General features: G+C 39.9%; 2 protein-coding genes across 5 annotated transcripts in view; one reads left to right on the forward strand and one right to left on the reverse strand.

Moving 5' to 3' along the window:
* Window positions 1–252: 252 nt before the first annotated feature.
* Window positions 253–20,071, forward strand: part of UBAC2 (UBA domain containing 2) — an 87,899-nt gene continuing 68,080 nt past the window's right edge. Inside the window, exons 1-4 of one of the 3 annotated variants that reach the window (XM_048295864.1) lie at window positions 255–381; window positions 9,449–9,576; window positions 12,737–12,856; window positions 13,294–13,400. In XM_048295864.1, the coding sequence (XP_048151821.1) occupies window positions 351–381; window positions 9,449–9,576; window positions 12,737–12,856; window positions 13,294–13,400 (386 nt within the window). In that variant the 5' untranslated portion in view covers window positions 255–350. Of the gene's footprint in view, window positions 382–6,511; window positions 6,531–9,448; window positions 9,577–12,736; window positions 12,857–13,293; window positions 13,401–20,071 lie in introns of those variants that run through there. The other 2 variants (XM_048295865.1, XM_048295866.1) reach the window with 2 other exon arrangements.
* GPR18 (G protein-coupled receptor 18) lies at window positions 14,562–19,493 on the reverse strand. Of its 2 annotated transcripts, XM_048295868.1 has the most exons (3): window positions 19,403–19,493; window positions 16,915–17,044; window positions 14,563–16,030 (listed from the first exon to the last, which is right to left on the reverse strand). In XM_048295868.1, the coding sequence occupies exon 3, from the start codon at window positions 15,984–15,986 to the stop codon at window positions 15,021–15,023; it is 966 nt and encodes a 321-aa protein (XP_048151825.1). In that variant the 5' UTR covers window positions 15,987–16,030; window positions 16,915–17,044; window positions 19,403–19,493; the 3' UTR covers window positions 14,563–15,020. The 2 variants fall into 2 exon arrangements, with proteins under 2 accessions (XP_048151826.1, XP_048151825.1); XM_048295869.1 differs by lacking the exon at window positions 16,915–17,044 and having other exon boundaries at window positions 14,562–16,030; window positions 19,403–19,473.

Consider the following 20,071-nt stretch of genomic DNA (forward strand, 5'->3'; position numbering starts at 1 on the left):
AAGAATGTGCCCAGGTGGGCTTTGAATGTATCCAGAGAAAGAGACCCCACTCCCTCCCTGGGCAGCCTGTTCCAGCGCTCTGCCACACGCAGTGGAAAGAAGCCCTTTCCATTTATAAAGATCCCAGTAATTACAGATAACACACGCAGACCGAAGCGCCGCCCGCGCCCCGCCGCCCGCCCGGCGGGCCCGGCAGGGGGCGCCGCCCGGTCTCCTGGCGGCGGCGTTTGGCCCATCGCGGCCGCCTTAGCCCTCCCCAGCCCCGGCCCCGGCCCGCCGCGGCTCCTCGGGGGCTGCCCGACCGCGGGGGCTCCGCCAGCCGCGCCCGCCGCCCGGGCCGGGCCGCTGCCATGTTCACCAGCACCGGCTCCAACGGGTTCTGTGAGTACCGGCCGCGCCGCGGTCCGGGGAGGGCGGCGGCCAGGGGTGGGAGCCCGGGCGGCGCTGCCGCCGCCAGCTCCGGGGGAGCCGCTGGCTTCGGTCCCCTCTTGGCTGGACTTTTAAACTACGTGACGGCGGGAGGAGCCGCGGGTGTGTCTGTGTATGTGTCTGCGTGTATGTGTCTGCCTGTGTGTATGTATGTGTCTGTATGTCCGTGTGTGTCTCTGTGTGTATGTATGTATGTATGTATCTGCATACATCGATATAGACCTCCATGCCAAGATACGTATCAGAAAGAGCAAAAACCCTCTTTTCTTAATGTGAAATCAAACTTATTTTTTATAACCAGTTTATTGATAAGGCAAACGTAAGGACTAACGTGCTTCCAGCTCTGTTTAGGTTTATTTTTTTTTACACGCAGCACATGTAAATAATTTCATGTCCTGGTGCTACCTGAACTGACTTCACAGGTATCGAGGGTTGGCTCTGAGCTTGTTTACAGGACACAGAATCTGCAGCGTCTGGAAGCAGCAGTGGGGAACTGACCTGGCTGCGGTGTGGACTTGGGCGCTACAGTCCTAAGAGCAGGCGAGGACAAATGATAAGTCAAAGCTTTGCTGACTAATTGCGTGCTCCATACAAGATGGGTGGGAATGTCCGTCTGCTGGACGGCAGGAAGGCTCTGCAGAGGTACTGAACAGGCTGGATCAACGGTCCAAGACCCAACAGTATGAGATTCAAAAAGGGCAGGTGCCGGGTGCTGCACTTGGGTCACAACTGCCCCAGGCAGCACTATAGATCTGGAGAAGAGTGGCTGGAAAACTGCCCGGAGGAAAACGACCTGGTGCTGGTTGACAGCCAGCTGAACATGAGTCAACAGTGAGCCCAGGTGGCCAAGAAGGCCAGTGGCATCCTGGCCTGTATCAACAATAGTGTGGCCAGCAGGACCAGGGCAGTGATTGTCCCCCTGTACTCAGCACTGATGAGGCCACACCTCGGGTACTGTGTCCAGTTCTGTGACCCTCAATTTAGGAAGGACATTGGGGTGCTATAGCATGTCCAGGGAAGGGCAGTGGAGCTGATGAAACATCTAAATGCATGTCCTGTGAGGAGCGGCTGAGGGAGCTGGGGTTGTTTAGCCTGGAGAAAAGGAGGTTGAGGAGTGATCTGATCAGTCCTTACAAGTACCTGAAAGGAAGCAAAGTCGGGGTCAGCCTCCTCTCCCAGGTAACCAGCGACAGGACAAGACGAGAGGACTTGGCCTCAAGCTGCACCAGGGGAGGTACAGGTTGGACATTGGGAGGAATTTCTTCACAGAAAGGGTGATTAGATATTGGAGTGGGCTGCCCAGGAAGGTGGTGGAATCACCATCCCTGGAGGTGTTTAAGAAAAGACTGGATGTGGCACTCAGAGCCATGGTCTAGTTGACAAGATGGTGTTTGGTCACAGGTTGGACTTGATGATCTCAGAAGTCTTTTCCAGCTTAGTTGATTCTATGTTGCTGTGAAATCCAAGTTTGGGTGATAGCACCCTCTGACTACGGGGGAATAATTCTGGCATTTAAGGAGTGTTGTAGCTGCATTTTGTATGAGGAATTCAAAGAAGGGAAGAGTGTTTCTTCAGATGGAGCTGATAATACTGTACCTTGATTCACAGCTCCTGATTTTTTATCCCTCCCCATACCCCCCAATAGATATTGTAGAGGGACTTTTCAATGGCACGTATCTGGGTATAATTCTATGAGAAAGAATGTAGGGGGAAAAGTATCCTTGTTTGACTGAATGGGTGGAAAGTGACAGTCAGTATTTACAAGTTTTTCCAGGATAGGTCCATCAGAAGGATGAGTGGGAAATGTTTGTCATAAGAAACATACTTGTGGTAGGGAAAAAACCTAGACAGTATGTCAATCTGCAAAAAGAGTATCATGGAATCATAGAATATCCTGATCTGGAAAAGACCCAAAAGGATTATCAAGTCCAAATTCTGGCCCTGCACAGGACAGCCCAAGAATCACACAATGTTCCTGAGAACATTGTCCAAATGCTTCTTGAAGTCTGGCAGGCTGGTGCTGTGACCACTTCCCTGGGGAGCCTGTTCCAGTGCCTGATCACTCTCTGGGTAAAGAACCTTTCTAACCTAAACCTTCCCTGACACAGCTTCATACCAAATGTACTTTTTTTTCTTCTCAAAAACGGATACAACATCCGTTCTTACTGAACTCACCAGCTGACCTAAAATGGATTTTTACAATAAGACTTGGCTGGTACGGGTACACTGACAAACTCCAGTAGAGGCGTGGATTTAGGTGGCAGTGACATATGCTCACCTAGGGCACAGCTGTAGCAGTTTAAGGTGTCCCTGTGCCCTCAGACTTTTGTTTCTGTCTGTGTAGCAGAAGTTGCTGCGGTAGCAGCAGGTGTGTGGGATTCCATCGCTGCTGCACAGAATCTGATGGTTCAGGTAGTTAGTGAATCAGTGCCTGATGTGGCACCAGGGAACTATACGTGTGTGTTCTGCCCCTGGGCTTGGGAGCAGTAACCTCTAGCAGAAGGCAGTGTCGGTGGATAATGGGACCTGTATCAGTGACCCTGGATAAAATAAGTGGACGCCTGATTCAGCAGCAATAAGAATGATCGTGCCAGGTCACACTGAAGGCTCCTGCAGCCTGCTGTGCCATCTCTGACAGACTGATTAACATCTACAATGCTTGGATGAGGAGATGTAAATAAAAATAAACATACCTGGTACATGGTACAACTATGAGATAGGGAAGCCAGGAAACAAAGAACACCACCTTTTAAAAGGACATAGACAGTTTGCCCTTGCTGTGGAAACTGTTTCTGTTATCTGGAATACTGGAGGAGCTGGTGTGCTCTGGAAAAAAGAGCTGGGGACTCTGGGTACTAGTAGGAGACCCAGCACAAACACATGCAATGGCTTATCAGAACACTAACCGAGCTGAGCTGACTTGTCAAAGAGCATTGCAGTGTGTTCAGGGGGCATCCTGCCAGCGCCTGGCTTTAGGGATGCTTGAGAGGTGGGCTGTGGTGCCAGACCCAGGCTGGTTGCTTGTGTTGCAGTCTGCTGGCAGCTTCGGTCCCATGGACAATGCTGCTGAAACACTTCAGCAGTTCTGCAAAGGCTCACATGAGTGTGTGAATGGCCTGGCTGTTTGTTTTACTGTAGTGCTGCTTAGTTTGCCAAGAGGCTGCATCCCAGGAGTGAAGTATGGTACACAGGAAGGCTTTCCATTGTAAGACACAAAGACCTTACCAACACTTTAAACCAGTTAGACCAACACCAAACCTTTCTGCATACATTGTAATATCCCCTCCCAATACTCTTCACTGCTGTTTATGTACTGCACAGGAGTGAAGTAGGAAAGCCTGTTAAGAGTTAGTCTTTATTAAGGAAAAATTTGAGTCCATGTTTTAAAGCATATACACTTGTTACATCTGGAAAATCTTTGACTACTGCACACAAGCTACTTCTTGTAGTAGTAGGGAGTAGAATCCTTTGAACTCGCTCATGCAGCTTAGGCTTTTACCTCTCTGTGAACCTTGTAGTGCAGTGCTAGCAATTTGTTAAAAGTCCCCAAGGCAAGAAGGGATCTCTCTGCTCCTCTGCTTGCATAACTGGCAGGACTGAATTATGTTGTGCAGAGGAAAATAATAAATCTATGTAAATTGATGCTTTGTGGTATGACTGAAGGAAAAATGAAGCATGTATTGAATACATAAGACTTCTGTGCATAACAATATTATGCAGTACAGTACTATATGGGAAAGCAAATTAGCTTGTACATCAGCATTCCACAGTGCAGCCTGGTTAGCTTGAGTCCTGGGAGCAGCATAGCATTGAAGGCCACAAAACTGTGGCTATTCTGCTTCTGCAGAACTAGCTCATTTCGTTTCAAGCTTGTGTGGGGATCTCCACATGGTCTTGCAGTGTAGCCATACCTCGTATTTCTGACAGTGTATACTAAAAGTAGTGTGGTAACATGGGTCTGGTTGGAAGGAAGAAAATTCTGCTCAGTGGGGTGAATATTTCTGTTACTTTCAACCTGATTCAGTTTCTATTTCAAGTGTTGCTTTTAGAAACAAAGGCTTTTTTTTTTTTTTTTCTTTTTGTATCTCCTTTTTTTTTTTTTTTTAATAGTTTGTGACCTAGGCTATATCTAGCAGTTTTCTAAACAGTAAATGTGTAGGTAAGTGGTTTGATTACAGACTTACCTGTGCCTTTAAAAAATAGATTTAAAGCATGATCGCAGGTTACTTTATTGACTTACTTAATACTAAATTTAGAAGCATTTGGTGAAAAACTGTTCCTGCAGTGATACTCTTACTGTTTTCACTTGCAATCAAACATCACTGCTGATTGGTGAGCCTGCTGCAGCATCTTGGACAGGTCTTGGAATACAATAGATTAATATCTGCATGATGGTTTAATGCAGGAAAAACAACCACCCAAAATGCAGATTCCGTAAGTGCATTTGAGAAGTACTGTGCATTCAGATGTGTATCAGTTATGATCTAAAAGATTCACAGATCTTGTGTATCAACATTTAAAAAATGGTTTGTGGGTATTTCGTGCCATTATAGTAGCCCCCAGCAGTTAACTGTGTTTGAAAGTGATGTGCCTGCCTTATAGCAGCTGGGTTTGGGAAAGTTGCGGATGATAGTGGAAAAAAAGAGCTGTTACACAGCATATTTTGTCTGCAGCTGTGGTGTAAGCTCAGTGGGGATCCCCACAGAAATTGCCCTGAGCTAATTTGAGCTTTTGCAGCCACTGCTCATCAGCTGGCTCATCACATCAACTGGCAATTAGAGCCTCTCCCAAGTCAACACTTGAGTCTGGAGCCTGGAATAGCAGTCCAGGGGTGAAGTCTTCCCGCAAGAGCTCTTCTGCAACAGTAGCTTGGTCTGGCTGCCTGTTTTGGCATGCCCATCTGCTGTCTCTTCACCTGTGAGTAGTGAACAGGCAGAGACAGGAAATCCTTTTGAAAACTGTAGCTGTTGCTGTAGCTTTCTCATTCTTGTCATTAGTGCAGCAGTGGCTTCTGAAGCTGCAATTCAAGCAGTTGTGCCATAAACCTCCCCCTCTGTTTGTTACAGATGGACGCTTGTATCCTTCATTCTCTGTACTTTAAAAGTGGTACTGGCGGCCAGAAGAATAGTAAGTTGTGGAAGAAGAGGATCTGTGGGCTTTGTAATAAGTGCAGGGGTGGAATGTTCAGACTTAGAAGTGGTTTTCTCATTTATGTCATTTTAGGATCAGCTTCACATTGCACAGTTGGTAGCATGAAGGTTGGGACACTTGTCCATGAGATTATGAGGGCAGTTTTGGGGGGAAACTTTTCCATTGCACCAGGAAGAAGCAAAGGTCTGTAGTGGAAGTTAATTCCTTGCTCTTCATCGTAGCATGGGCATATTCTGCTCATTATTAAAGAAATTTCTCTGTGTACTGAGGTGGATGCTCAGTAGATGTGTTGCAGCACCAGTACTGCCTGTTGTTTGAAAGAAATGCCACTCAAGGAGTAGTTTGGGATTGCAAATTTATTTCAAGACCTTTGAAGACAGTATTTGATATATTTTAACTTTCAGGGTCAAAATTAATGTTTATCCTTTTATTCTTCTTTCTGTGTGGTATAAAAACACTGCGTTTTCTCCTTCTTGTGCACATTTGCATTGGTGCTGCCAGCAGACTGGTAGGTTGGTGGTACATGTTTCCATCTCACACATGGTTGCACATTCATTGGATTAGAACTTTGCTTTCTAAATTTTACCTTTGCATTGTAAGTAAGGAGCTTGACTTGAATGTCAGAATGCCCGATTGTGCGAAATCTGGGATTGTTAGTAATTTTTGGTCTGACATGGTTGAGACATTCCACAACAGTGGGAAGGTTGCTCCTTCCCTGCAGCCTCGCAGCAGTCCTTGAGAAGGATCTATATCCTGTTGAGGGATAAAGCAAACTGCTACACTGTGCAGTGAAACACTTGGAAAAAGATTTTCAGAGGATGCATTATTATATTTTTCAAGTTCAGCGGACAAGAATAAATTTCTCAACTATGATACATTATGAGAAGCTGGAGAGTGGAAGTTTCCGTTACTCACGTGATGTTCCCTGTGGGTGACTGTCAGATTCATGGGTTAGTTGCTTCTGTGGTTTTTCACTTGATCACATGTCTAGTAATAAGTACTTTTCCTCTATATCAAGGTTTAAAGTGTCTAGGCTAAAAGCAGGTCTTAATAAAAATGTGTGTTCACACTTTTGGAGAACACAGATAAGGTTCTGTTGGTTATTTTTGAATGCATTCAGATTAGGAATTAACTTGATAGGATAAAGTATTTAAAGTGTATATTACCTGTAATGTAAAAATGATCTAATAATAAAAAATGCAGTAAAATCTACATTTAAACCTGTATAGAAAAACACAGAGTGGGATATCTGGAGATTTTATTGTCATGGTTTTTTGTGGTAATGTGACCCTTATGTAAAAAGTATTATAGGATTAATGAGTTCTTAAGAAAATTTCTTAAAATTAATGAAATAAAGTAAATGCATTCGATAGTAAAATAACAATTTTATCAGACTTTGTTTCAGAAATGTTTACTGTTGTGACTACTACAATTCTGCTGAATTAGGCTGTACTTTCAAATCAAAAATCTGTATCCTGATTATAAAATTGACCTTTTCACATTAAGAAATGTTAATTTAACTAAGTTAACTGAGGGAGTATTGCTTGAGGTTTCAAATGAACGTGTGTGCATATTGTCTGCATAGTAGCTTTCAAGAAGCTCCAGCTTCTTTTTTCCCCCAGTGTTCTACAGTACTCTGATGGCTTCAGATTGTTTTGAAAAGCCCAACTGAATCAGAAGAATGAATAATTTAAAAAATGGATGTCTAAAGAATATAGACTTTATTTTTGGAGAGCAAAAAAAAAACCCAAAGAAAGATATTAGATTGAAAGGTGGACAGTTTTCTTGGATTAAAAAAAAGAATCAGCCAGACTTTCTGCCTGGGTGTCTCATACAATCATTAAAGTAGAGCTTATATTCAGCAGCGTAACATCAACCTGTGTCAATCCAAGTCACTGCCTAATTTCTCTAAAAGGATAGTTCTTTAAGGCCATACTTGCTTAAATGGAAACTGCATGTTTAAATAATGAACTCAAAAAGTATGGGTGTGGACTGAATTAGGAGTTTTAAGTACAAGTTTTCATTATAGTCCACAAAGAAGATGTTTTCCTCACATGGTGAACATCAGAAGACTGCAGACTTCAAGGTGGTGAACAGCTAACAGTGCCCATCAAAGTCTTTCTTGATGTCATCAGTTAATACTTGGATGAGGATCATGCCTAAACTATGTAGCAAGAACCATATTTTCGATGGCAGTGGGATTGTGCCATAATTAAAATCTTGTCTTTCATGCCTATTACCATCTGTTTTTTCTAGCAGTTTAATACCGTCCCTGCCCGGCTCCGTGGGGTCCCGCGTGCCCCCACAGCCGCACGGGTGCGTTCAGTGTTACAGTCGGTAGCAAAGAGTCCAGAAGGGCATTTGTGTGCGTTCCGCCAGCAGCATTTATTGCTGCCACACTGGCGAAGGGTGCAGAGGCAAACACCAACATGATCCCGCAGCTCACAGTTTTATCCGGGGGCGGGGAAAAGGCGGGACCAAGGAACGGGGGCCAATGGGGAGCTCTGGGGGAGTGACGAGGGGGGGTAGAGCTGACAGCCAACCGGGGAATTCAAACTGAATTAACAGAACACTGCATCCTGGGAGAAGCCTTTTTGGTCACCCTAACATAAAGTGGTTCTTGTGGTACTAGGGACTTGTCTTACTGAAAACTCTCTGTCCCTTGTAATGTGTGTTCACCGGCCACCACAGCAGTTCACTGTTCTAGTGTGCTGCAGATGTTGAAAAAATCATTCATGGTAGTCACTTTAATCTGGACAGGTAGTAAATGTTTATTTTATTATGCTGTTTCATGCAGTTTTCTTCCTGCTGTGTTCCTGCTCTTTACTTCCATTAATACTTTTAAAGTAATCTCATTGCTCCTTTTATTATATTTAGAATGACAACAGAGCTACAGATTTTGTAATACCCTGCAAAAATAGTTGGCTGAAAATGAATGGATTCTGTGCCATAGCTGAGGTGTTTGGAAAGGAAGTATATGTGATTCAGGTTGCATGTCTGAAAAGGAGAAAAGTCATAGAATAAATAATATTTCAGAGTCTCTGTATTGGCTTGAATTGCGCAAGAGTTTGTGTTTTATTGCATCAACTGCGCCAACAGGTTAGGGTGAGTTGCTGGGTACACTCCTGCTGGATGTTCTACTTGGCAATTTTTAGTAAATGTAAGATGTGTATTGCAGATTTCTCTGTTCTTTGCTTGCTTTCTTCCGAGTGTCCTTTCTGAAAAGTCATGCTCCTAGAAGGAAAGAAGTTCTGATTTCACAAACATCCTGATTCTAGTAATTTCTTTATGAATAATTGTAATGATTGAATGGAAGGAAGATGAGTATCATGTAAATCTCCCTTGAATGGTGGATCTAAGTGTAGTGGAAAGAAAGTCAATTTATTCAGGACATTTATTCAGCTGGTTCCTGCTTCATAGCCCCTAAGAAAAAGCTAATCTTAATCCCTAATGCAAAGGAAACAGAAGTATTTGTTTTAACTAGATGTGCATGTATATTTTGCTAGAAAAAAGAATGCTGATTTTATTTCCTGAAATGTGATTGAGACTTAGCAGGGCAGCATAGGAGGACCTGACCTCTATAGGTGCAGAGAACTTAGGTTTAATTGTAGCCAAACAATTTCATGAAACAATGTTGGAAACAAAATGTCTGGTTAATATTTAACTGTCATTAATATCTCTAAACATTTCATTTGGTTAGTGTGTTCTTCCTATCTATATGCAAGTTTTTGAAAACTTGCGAAGTTGTTGAGCTAAAAAGTCAAGATGGTGTCACTGCTATTATGTCTTCCAGTCACCTGTTTAAATATGTCACTTCTTGAATGTGAAAGACTTTTCTCTAAAATGGTTTGTTTGTTTTGTCTTTAAGATAAAGCGCCTTTGTCAAAGAGTTTGTTACTAGTCCCAAGTGCCATCTCGATTCTATTGACTCTGCTCTTCCAGCATTATCAGAAGTTCTTTGCGTATAACCTACAAGCTGTAAAAGAGGATTTTCAGGTAAGAGTCTGTTCACTTTGTGTGAAAAGAGACTGCAAACTGTGATCTTCTGTGCAATTTTCCCCCACAGTCTGTTGGTCCTCTGGTTCTTTCCCTTTGTTCTGTAAGAACAGGTAAAGAACTGCTGTAGACCAGCTTGTTCTTGCCCTTTTTAATGCCACCCCAGTATGCTACTTTTTGGAAAATGTGAGAAAAACTGATCTGAAACAATCAACATAGCTTTCCACTTCTTTGTCTTGTCTGGGAACTTACTTGGTTTTTGTAATTTTTTTCTTTCAGGCACTGGCATTTGGAAACTTGCTATGAATGAAGTGTGATTTAACCCATTTAATAATTCAAGTATTTTGATATGACTGTCAGTATCTTATTGTGCTTAACTTTTGAGGCTGAAGAGGGCTATTTTGATTAGGCACGCTGATGATAAATGATTTATTTTAACAATGGAGGCTGTAACTTTCATTCTGTAACTTCTGTTGTAGTTAGTTGTGGAAAACTAAACTTTGCCTGTTGAATAGAACTGCTGCTTCTAATTTGAAAATTTCAGTTGATGGGGGAGTTTGTCATGCTCTTCAGCAATCGGCTGAATTGGTTAATTTCTTATTCATTCCTGTTTCAAACTAAGATACTCTATCTTTTAGGTATTGTATCTTGTAAGGTTTTATTTTAAGTTTAATTAACGATCCTGTAGTATCAGCTTTAAATGTTGAAATAATGCACTTAAAAGTGATTAGATAAGTTCTGTGGGTATTTGTTTTGGGATGTTTTTAATTTTTGGAAGTGGCAAACTACTGCTCAGTAGAGAAGGGTCAGCAAATGCCTCTGTGTTTATCATACACCACAGATTTTACAATTGCATCAAACAGAAGGTATGTAGTCAAATTAATGTCTTTGAGGATGTTGGTTGTAGCCTATAAGCTTTAAAAGATTATTAGACCTAACTAGTGATACTCTGTGCTATTGCACTTTCTCTAATCTTTCTTGTCAAGAACAAGAGCTTTATTGTAATAATAAATTACAACTCTGCAAGAGCACTACTCATATTTTTCAAGTGTCTTGCTGATGCTGTGCAGTGAAAATACATAAATTATGTCTGCATTTTAAAAATGTTATAGTCGTGTGTCTGGAGAGGGGAATGAAAAAGTCTGAGAAACTATTCAAGTTTTAAATGGGAATTGTGAGGGTTTGGGATTTGTTTGTTTGTTTTGCAATTTGTCTTTAGAAAAATCCTCCCTTTCCATATGCTTGATCTGCTGAAAAACAGTAGTGGCTGTGTTTTATTCAAAGAAATCATCTCTACTGTATCTTAACCATAAACACTTGCAAGTATCAGTAAAAGCTACAACACTTTTATTGTGGTGCTTTGGAGAATTTGTGAGTTTGGATTTTTTATTTCATGAGATTGTTTCACTTACTGCCATAGCCTTTGGAGTAAGCTATATACTATATCACTGAGTACCTCTGAGATCAGAGAAAGCAGATTGTTTAACTCCTGTCTGGTGCTAATATCCAAATGAGAACTCTTAAAAGAAAATTTGTTTAGAATAATTTCACCTGCAAGGATGTGTTTAATGGAAAGAATTTTTTCAAGGGCTGAACAAACATTTTGGATGTTGGATTTTAACGCTTCTTAAAGCTGGTAGAGAGCACAGGAATTAAAGTGAACAGTTGAAGAAGAGTACATTTGATTTGGAAGGCAAAATACGTGCTGTCCAAAACTAAAAGGTCGTTCTCCCCATACAGAGAACCCTCAAGAGCAGTGAAGATGCTGTGTGTGAAAGATCTTCATTATATCATATCTATGTATTTTTTAAGCTGGCTAAAGCAAAGAGCAGTAAGGCTAGAAGCCTTTCATAGTCTGTGTGAGGGCTGTTCAGTTAGTGTGTGTCCGGAAATACTCAGCTGCGAGGTCATAGCCCTGCCAGTCTCGACTTCAGGAGGGGTGGTACTCAGGCTAGGATTTAAAATTGGGCATGTTGACATGGGATAGTAAGAATGGTGAGTGAAATGGATTGAGGCCAGTACTGTTTAGTGTGTTCATTCATAACTTGGACAGCAGGACATGGCATTCTCTCAGCAAGCCTGTAGGTGATGTAAAACTTGGATTTGTAGTTGTTATACATTTTAGTTCTGCAGCCATTTAGAGGGGGAGAAAAGGGTCAATAGGAACCTTAGTTCAGCAAAGGCAAATGCAAACTCCTGCATCAGAGAGGGATAACATCATGCAGCAGTACAAGCTGTGGGCTGAGCAGCAGGAAATCACTTTTACAGAAAAGGCCCTGAGGGTCCTCATGAAGGCTTAAGTCGAACATGAACCAGCAATGCAGCATTGTGACTAAGATGCCCAACAGCATCCTGGGCTGCATTAGGAAGAGCCTCACAAGGAGGTCTGGATGGTGACCATCTTTACTCAGTGAGACTACATCTGTCCCTTGTGCTGGGCTCCTGAGTACAAAATTAACCTTGACATGTTGCAGAGAGTCCAGTGGAGGGCCACCGGGCTGATCAGGGGCTGGAGGATTTGGTGTATGAGGAGAGGCTGAGAGAGCTGGGGTTGTTTAGCCTGGAGAAGAGAAGATTTAGGATAGATCTTACCAGTGTGTGTAAATACCTAATGTGAGGGAGCAAAAAAGATGGAGCCAGGCCCAGTGAAAGGACAAGAGGCAATGGGCATGAATTGAAATACTAGAGATTCCATTTAAAGAAAAAGGTTTTCACTGTGAGACTGATGGAACAGAGGAGCAGTTTCCATCCTTAGAGGTGTTCAAGACTTACCTTGACATGGCCCTGAGCAAGGTGGTCAGATTAGACTTTCTTAGAACAGTTACACTGTACTAGTTTGTATCTAGAGGTTGCTTCAAAAATATTTTTTATAATTCTAAATTCACTAGGGTTGTGATTTACATTTTTATTTGTAAATGTAAAAGAACATGAAAGTGCATTTGAGTTAATTTCAATTGTTTAACAGTTAGACATCTGCCTTGAAAATATTTTAAAGGGACTTCTTGAACTCTCCATAACATTCTACTCTCTGTATTTCCTTCCTTAACTATGCTGCGTTTCTGTTATCTGACTCCAGTATTGCATTCCCTCTGAGCACAAATTCTGTAAAGAGTTTCCTTGAAGGAAGAGAGGCTTAACATGATGATCATTAACCTTCCAGATTTGGAGACTTGTATGTGGAAGAACAATATGTCTTGATTTGAAAGACACATTCTGCAGCAGTCTGCTCATTTACAACTTTAGAATATTTGAAAGAAGATATGGCAGCAGAAAATTTTCAGTAAGTTCCAGTTTTGAGGGTTTTTTTAAATAGAAACTTTTCTGTACAGTTTAGTCCTGTACTCTTAGATGAATACTGCAGTTTTATTTCTAGCATGTTGCATAGATATATATGTTAAAGGATTTTAAAGATAATTTGGTTTTCATAAATCTAAATTTATATTGATAATATCTTGCAGTCAGTGGATTATTCTAATTACTGTTTGCAGCTATATCAGTTGTAAGGTATCAGACCCATGGAATTTAATTTTGGAAACAATCTTACACTTCATTCTTCAGTATTTAGACAAGTAGACCTAGAATTACATTGTGTTAAAGATTCAATTAGTCTTAATTGAACTAGTGTAGAGGTTTTCTTATTTTTTCTTATATTTAGGGCTATATTAAAACCTTCTTTTCAAACTGTTGAATTGATTCAAATTAACCTTTTTTTTCCAGTCTTTTTTATTGGGCGCTTGGATGCTCTCAGCTTTGTTTGATCTTCTCCTTGTAGAAATCACTCAGTATATGTTTGGCATCACCATCAACAGCTTGCCTTCTGGTTTGTAAGTAGCTTCTAATGAATTGGTCATTTTAGATATAGTTTCAAGGGATTGTTTTCTGAAAATTTTATTTTAGAAAACCTTTCTTCATGTAACACTTCAAATTAAATTTAATCCTCTTTTGAACCAAAGTGTAAAGGTTCTTGGCACAACTATTATAATTTCAAACATTTATTTCTTAGCTATGATTTGTGTTTAATTTAGAATTTATCCATATAATGATTAGTTTCCAATATGTTAGTCCCATTGCTCTATTAACATGATTGCAACATGCCCTGCAGTGCACAAATTATTGCTATATTTGTTCAGTCTAAATTCTTTGGATCCATTCAATTTGTAAAAACTAGAATCAGGTTGTGCTGATTTCTGTCCTAAATCAGAAAGGCAACAGAACTGTCAGTCCTATGCTTTATGTTCACTTTTAAAATGCATATGCATTTCATACTGGTATTTTGTATGTTTTTCAAAAATTGAATGCTAGAGCTTGTTACTCCATTTTGTGCTTGCAGCTGCAGTTCTTACAGCTTTAAAAGTGTTCAGTGGTTCACTTTTGCATAACCTATGTTTGAGATTTCTGCACTTCATGAAAGATGTGCATGCTACAGTAGAACCATAGAGCTTGCAACCCTTGTGGTTAAGCTTCTGGCAGGTGAGATCGTAGAGACTTGAGTTTCCATGTGTTGCGCACTCTGAGGTAATAATAAAAGCTCTTGGAGTAAGATTTTTAATATTAAATACCATATTAGACATTTTTGTGTTTCTACTTTTGCAGAGAGTCTATTGAAAGTATCTAAAGACTGATTTACAGTGGACAAAAAGCATGTGTTTGATACTATAAAGACACATTTTTTTGTAGTGTGTGAGTATTCAAAAGGAGTTGAAAGCTTGAATAGCTACTGCAGTTACTCATCATGTTTGTTACCTGGAGTTTGTTGCTAGGACATAGGCTGCCAATGTGTCTGGAGAAATTAATATCTTCATATGTTTAAAAAGATACTTTGTGCAAAAGTTAGGTGTAATAAATGTGCACATCATACCCACAGGTAAGGTAATGAACTCTTTGACCATTGTACCCTTTGATGGTATTTTTATGACTGCAGAATGTAGTCAGTTACAAAGAAATCTGCATCAAAGAAGTTTTTAATTAAGTGCAGTATGAATTTTCCCTAGATATGCCTTCTCATTAAGTCATGATGACATTGATCTTGAGAGAATGAAGTTAACTTCAGAAGTGTGGGATATACAGTAGTTTCAGGAGCATTTGATTATGCAAATATAAAAAATTAATATATACGTTGCATCATAATTCTTCAGTGTTGTCTACTTTATTATATTAATAGTCACTTTCACATCTAACAACATTCACAGTCTTTTGAGGTGATAAAAGCATTGGAAAGTTTAACACTGATGCTAGGTTTTAGTTCATTTCAGGTGAAACAATAAAAGATGTTGAGCAAGTAAAAAAGAGGTGCAATTATTATTCTGCTTCTGTCATAATTACAGTGGAACAAATACATCTGTTACTTTTGGTTACAGAAAATTCTTCTGTGTAGCCAAGTGCTAGAATTTGGAAAAGAAATCACTTGTTTACGTTGTAGAAGTCCCCTGACATTTTTTCTCTTTTTATATCATTTCACTGTTCATATTATTGAGTGATCTTACACTTCCAGTTCGAAAACTTTTCCTGCGCACACTTCGAAGGTAATTGCGATAAAGGATTACACTGATGACTCTTGCCTGGAATTGTTTGGAAACGATGTAGTACAGTATAACATCCAAGCAGGTACTGAGATTCATGAGAAAGGTGGTAAAGGCTGCCCAGGGATTGTAAATTGTATTTTCATCTTGCAACATCAGGAAGGCAAAGCAAATGTGGAAGGGTACAAAGCAGATGAGTACCTGAGCAATCAAAGTAACTATAATTCTTATGGATCTCTCCTTGGCCTTAGGTTTCAATTTGGAAGTCTTGCCGTGAATAAAATTGTAAATAATGACTAGGTAACACCCCATCATGATAAACAAGGGGATCAAAAAGAAAAAAATCAAGCGACAAAAGTTCAATGCATTTACTTCCTTTAAATGGATGATATCAAGCATTTTCACGCAGGTGGTAAAATTTGAGGCTTGGTCTGGATCAGATCGTAAAAACAGCAGTGGGGATGTTGTTGAGAGGGTCATTATCCAGATTCCAGTGCAAGCCAGCACAGCTTTTTTTGTATTTTTTAGTTCTTTGACATGTTTGGGCTGGACAATAGCCATAAATCTGTCTACGCTGATAAAAGTGAGCAGCCACAGAGCAATGGCTGGATAAAATACAGTGAAAGCACTGATGATCCGACAGAATGTATCTCCAAAAGACCACGTTTCTGTCCCATGGTAGATTATCCGAAAAGGCAAAGAAAACATAAAAAATAGGTCAAGTAATGCGACATTCATCATATATACAGTTATGGTCGTTCTCTTCTTGGTAGTGCAGCTGAACACCCATAGTGCAGTGGCATTCACCAACAATCCCACTGTGAACACAAAACTGTAGAAGACCAGTGATGCAATCCTGTATTCTTCTGGGTGGGGATTTTCAGGGATCATAATTTAATTGAATTTAGGAATAGTATTTGCACTCCATAAATACCCTAAAATTAGATAAAATATGGGAAGTTATTCTCAGTCAAATAAAATTTATCTTTAAAAACAAACAGGAAGATTGTTTTACGATGGTGTTTAGTGATGAGACTGTATTGTTTAGCTGTGAAATGTGCTAGCTTTGTTGCTTTTTCTGACTGCAGATACATTATCATCCTCTGAAGGAAATATATATTGTCAGACTTGTGAAAATAGTATTCATAAGCATGTTTTAATAAAATATTGTGATTACTTAAGGTGCTTTTTTATATAAGGAATCAAAAAGTCAAGATTGACACTTCAGTTGTGTGTCAGTCACTGATTATTAGATTGAAACAGTTCTATTTGAGCTGTGAGAGCTACTTTCTAAAGAAAATATTTCTTCCAAGTTGTTCCTGTTAAAAAATTCTTGACTAAAGCTAGTTATGAATAGAAACAAGTGAGCATGGCATGGAGTGACATTTGGATATGCAAAGAGTATTGATTTTGCATTTTATTTGTGTAGGAGCTACTTAACTCCCAAAAGAACAGGTGCTTACTCGTAAGACACTAAAAAACTGGTTTACTGGCTACATAGCTTCTAATACAGTGTTTAATCCCAGTGCATTAGAACCACCCACCCAGCATACGAATGAAATGAATAGATTAATAGACTTCCTGTTTAAAAAAGTAAAAAGATGGGAAGCAGCACAGTCTCCAGCCAGGCTATATGGGAACAGTATTTGTTCAGGGGAGAAGTTCCTGGCTGGTAGGCAGCTGCCCCAGAGCACAGTTGTGTTCCTTCTTCCAGCTTCTTGGTCATAGGAGCTGAACATCTGAAACATCACTGTGCAGGCTGAGGTGATGAGAGCTGAAGGAGAGGATCCCTGGAGCCTGTGAGGATGGCAGACCTTACCTTGTGTTTGCGTGAGTGCTTTGTTTAACCCTCACTCCTAGCACTTTCCTGGCTCTGGCTGTGGTCACAGTTTCATGACTTTATGTGGGAGGGTTCCTCTTGTATGGCCTTTTACCCAGTCCTGTGGCAGCTTTGTGAAGAGGAGGAGGAACAAGTTAGTTGTTTGTCTGATCTTCCCACTTGTGACAAACAGCCAAGGAACTTCTGCAGTATCAGATTAGGCACCAGAACTGTTCTCAAGAGCAGAAGGGTGCATAGTTTCTGTGAGTTTTATCTCCAGAAGTGAAGAATGCATTAAAAAAAGGTTTATTGTTACTGCCCATCTGGTTAATGTTTTCTCTGTAATGTTACCAAATACTTTCTCAGCGCTATAGGAATGCATAGGGGTATGAACCAGTGTTTATTAATCTGGCATCCTGGTTTGACACTGGCAAATACCAGCTGCTTTTGAGAAGAGTGCCCATAGAGTAACTAACTTAAATATGACCTGTTAAATCTTTATATACGTTAGTATCTGCCTTGAAATATGAAATTTGGGCTTCTAATTTTCTTACAATTCTCCAGTTTACAGATATATAAAAAAGTTGTGCATAGAAATATCTAACCCTTAATTTCAAGGTCGTTTTTTCAGCTGTACAAAACAAAAAAAGGTGTTTTCTGCTCAGATGAGGACTTTAGAACATACAATAGAATTTATGTTTTGTATGGGAAAAGCAATGCATGAAATGCAAAAAAGAGGTTTGGAGGGCATCTGTATAAATGCCTCTAAAATTCCTCATTGTGTGAAGAACTCTAAAAATAAGAAGAACAAAAGAATTAAAGAATGCTAGCAAACCTTATTGAAAGTTAGATGGCATATGCTTAAAAATTTTGAGCACATGCTAGCAGCATAGTTCAAATATTATCTGGCACACTGTTCCACTTTCACTACTGTTGCACAAAATTGTCCAAATGTTGCTTAATACACACCTCCCCCCTGCCCTTGCCCTTGCACGTTGTAAGTGGGTCTTTTTCTCTTTAGTTCTGTTTTCTTTTTCTCTCTTGCTAGTGATTGTGTATGACATAGTACAGGACTACCAAGCTCCATATCCTGAGTGATTTAGCAGGTGAATTGAGTAGTAATGTATAAAAGAGGTAGAAGAATTCACTTGAATATTAAGAAACATCATGGATTTTAGTTTGGTTTTGCACTTCTCTCCTTTGGACTTGCAGTGACTGTAATTGTTTCTGGTCAGGTCATGTTTTCGAAATAACCAGTAGGCTGATGTTGATGGGAAGAGAGGAAGCTGAATCTGGTGTGATCTTCTTTCAGGAAAACCAGGGGTTCCATGCCTTATTTGCGGGTTATTTCAAGTTTGTGACAGTTTTGAGATATCTCAAAGAATGGACCTGCTGTAACAAAAAGGCTTTGTTGGGTTTGTTTGGGTTTTTTTTCTGGTTGGTTGTTGGAGACTCTTATTTGTGTCAAAGCCACAGTGGGTTGTTTCCCAACTTTGTGAGCTTAAATGCATGCCAGTTAATTTTTAAGAACCTAAAATGTAACATTTATGTAGGTAAGAAATACTGAGATTTTAAAAAAGCATGAGTTACCTGTCTGCATTTATACACAATTGGAGATACTTTGCTTTTTCATCGGTACTTGTCTGCATAGAGCTCAGGTTGGAACCTCCCAGGTCAGCCCAAGCAGATCTTTGGGTGTCTCTGGGTGGATGGTTTTTGCCCTAGTTGCCATTTTTCATAATGATAACGTTTACTTACTGGTATTGATTAAAGCACTTGCTGAAGAGCCCCTGGAGTCACTGGTTTCTGGAAGGCTTGTCTGTGTTAATTCTGAATGATTCCTCTGTGTTTGTCTGTATGTTATATCAATCTTTTAATTTTGTAATGATAACTGACATTCTGAATGTCTGATGTGAATTGGGAAGGCCAGCTAGGTGTCGTGTACAAGAACAAGACTTTCACAGCAAAATCACAATTAAATCTTTTCCTCCAGATTCTTATTGCAAGTTAGGTAACAGTGGTTCCATTTAAAGGACCATGCGTGTAGCTCTGTTCCCAATCCCCCTTTTTACTTTGCCTGTCCCTTGTGTTTGCTTGCATTTCCCCAAGGAGAACGTGACTTTCAGTGAAGCAGAGAGAGACCAAGCAACACTCTTCTCCTGGTTTTAGTGTGATGAAAACAAATATTTTTCTTTTAGTATTAAATGTACTTACCAATGTTTTCATTTATTGCATATTTTTAAAATTTTTGTTAAAATCCAAAACAACAGTATTTATGGTACTATGCTTTTACAAATGCAATCATTTTTCTTTAAATGTTATGTATAGAATGATGCTGATGTTTTGAAAGTGCACTAAAGAATTAAATACCTTTTCATTAGTTCTAGAGTTAATTCCCATGTTTAGCTTCTGAACAACGAAGTCTCTTAACAACGTGTATAAACATCCAAGTTACTTTGTTAGCACAGCATAAGGGATTGTTACTCACCTTTTGTGCACTACAGAGTTTCTTCAGAGATGCTTCTTTCATGGCCCCAAATCTGTAGAAGATTTAGACTTCCTCTTCTTTGCTCAGCTTCACTTAACTAAAATAGCTCCTCTTCACAGGCAGGAAACAATGACGTAATCTCGCTAGTTCTGAGCTATTTTATTGGTCATACTTAAAAGTTAAGGTTTCACATAGGTGCAGTGTCTGTGAACTGGTATTTCTATTACCTTCCAACAGTCAAACTTTTTTAATATTTCCAGTGTGGTCAGGCTGGGCTGTTGTACTACATATCTTTTTAAAACACACTTTTAAGTGTTTGTGGTATAATGAAAGCATATTTTAGGTTAAGGTTTCCATAAAAAGGTATCTGCGAGAATACACATCTTGGTTATGCATAAGTTTCTAATAAGCACAATGTAAATGTATTTTCAGTAGAGCATAGTCTGGTGGATTTTTTGTGGAAATCCCCATTTTATTTATATTGCCTTGGATAGTAGTCAGTCTGAAAGTGACAGAAATTCCCTGCGTTTCAAATGAGAAGTTTGATTCACTTGAATACACAACTTTGTTTATGCCTGTACTTAGAACATTTTATTAACACAGGAGCAATATTTCTATATATTACTTGCTGTCTAAAAAAATAACATGCTTATTCAAGAGCTTTGCTGA

This window comes from Corvus hawaiiensis, chromosome 2 (genome assembly GCF_020740725.1).
Source record: "Corvus hawaiiensis isolate bCorHaw1 chromosome 2, bCorHaw1.pri.cur, whole genome shotgun sequence".
Taxonomy (NCBI): Eukaryota; Metazoa; Chordata; class Aves; order Passeriformes; family Corvidae; genus Corvus; species Corvus hawaiiensis.

What these genes read in the sequence shown, in the direction of transcription:
- GPR18 (XM_048295869.1), bottom strand. Translation starts at nt 15,986, where the DNA reads ATGATCCCTGAAAATCCCCACCCAGAAGAATACAGGATTGCATCACTG.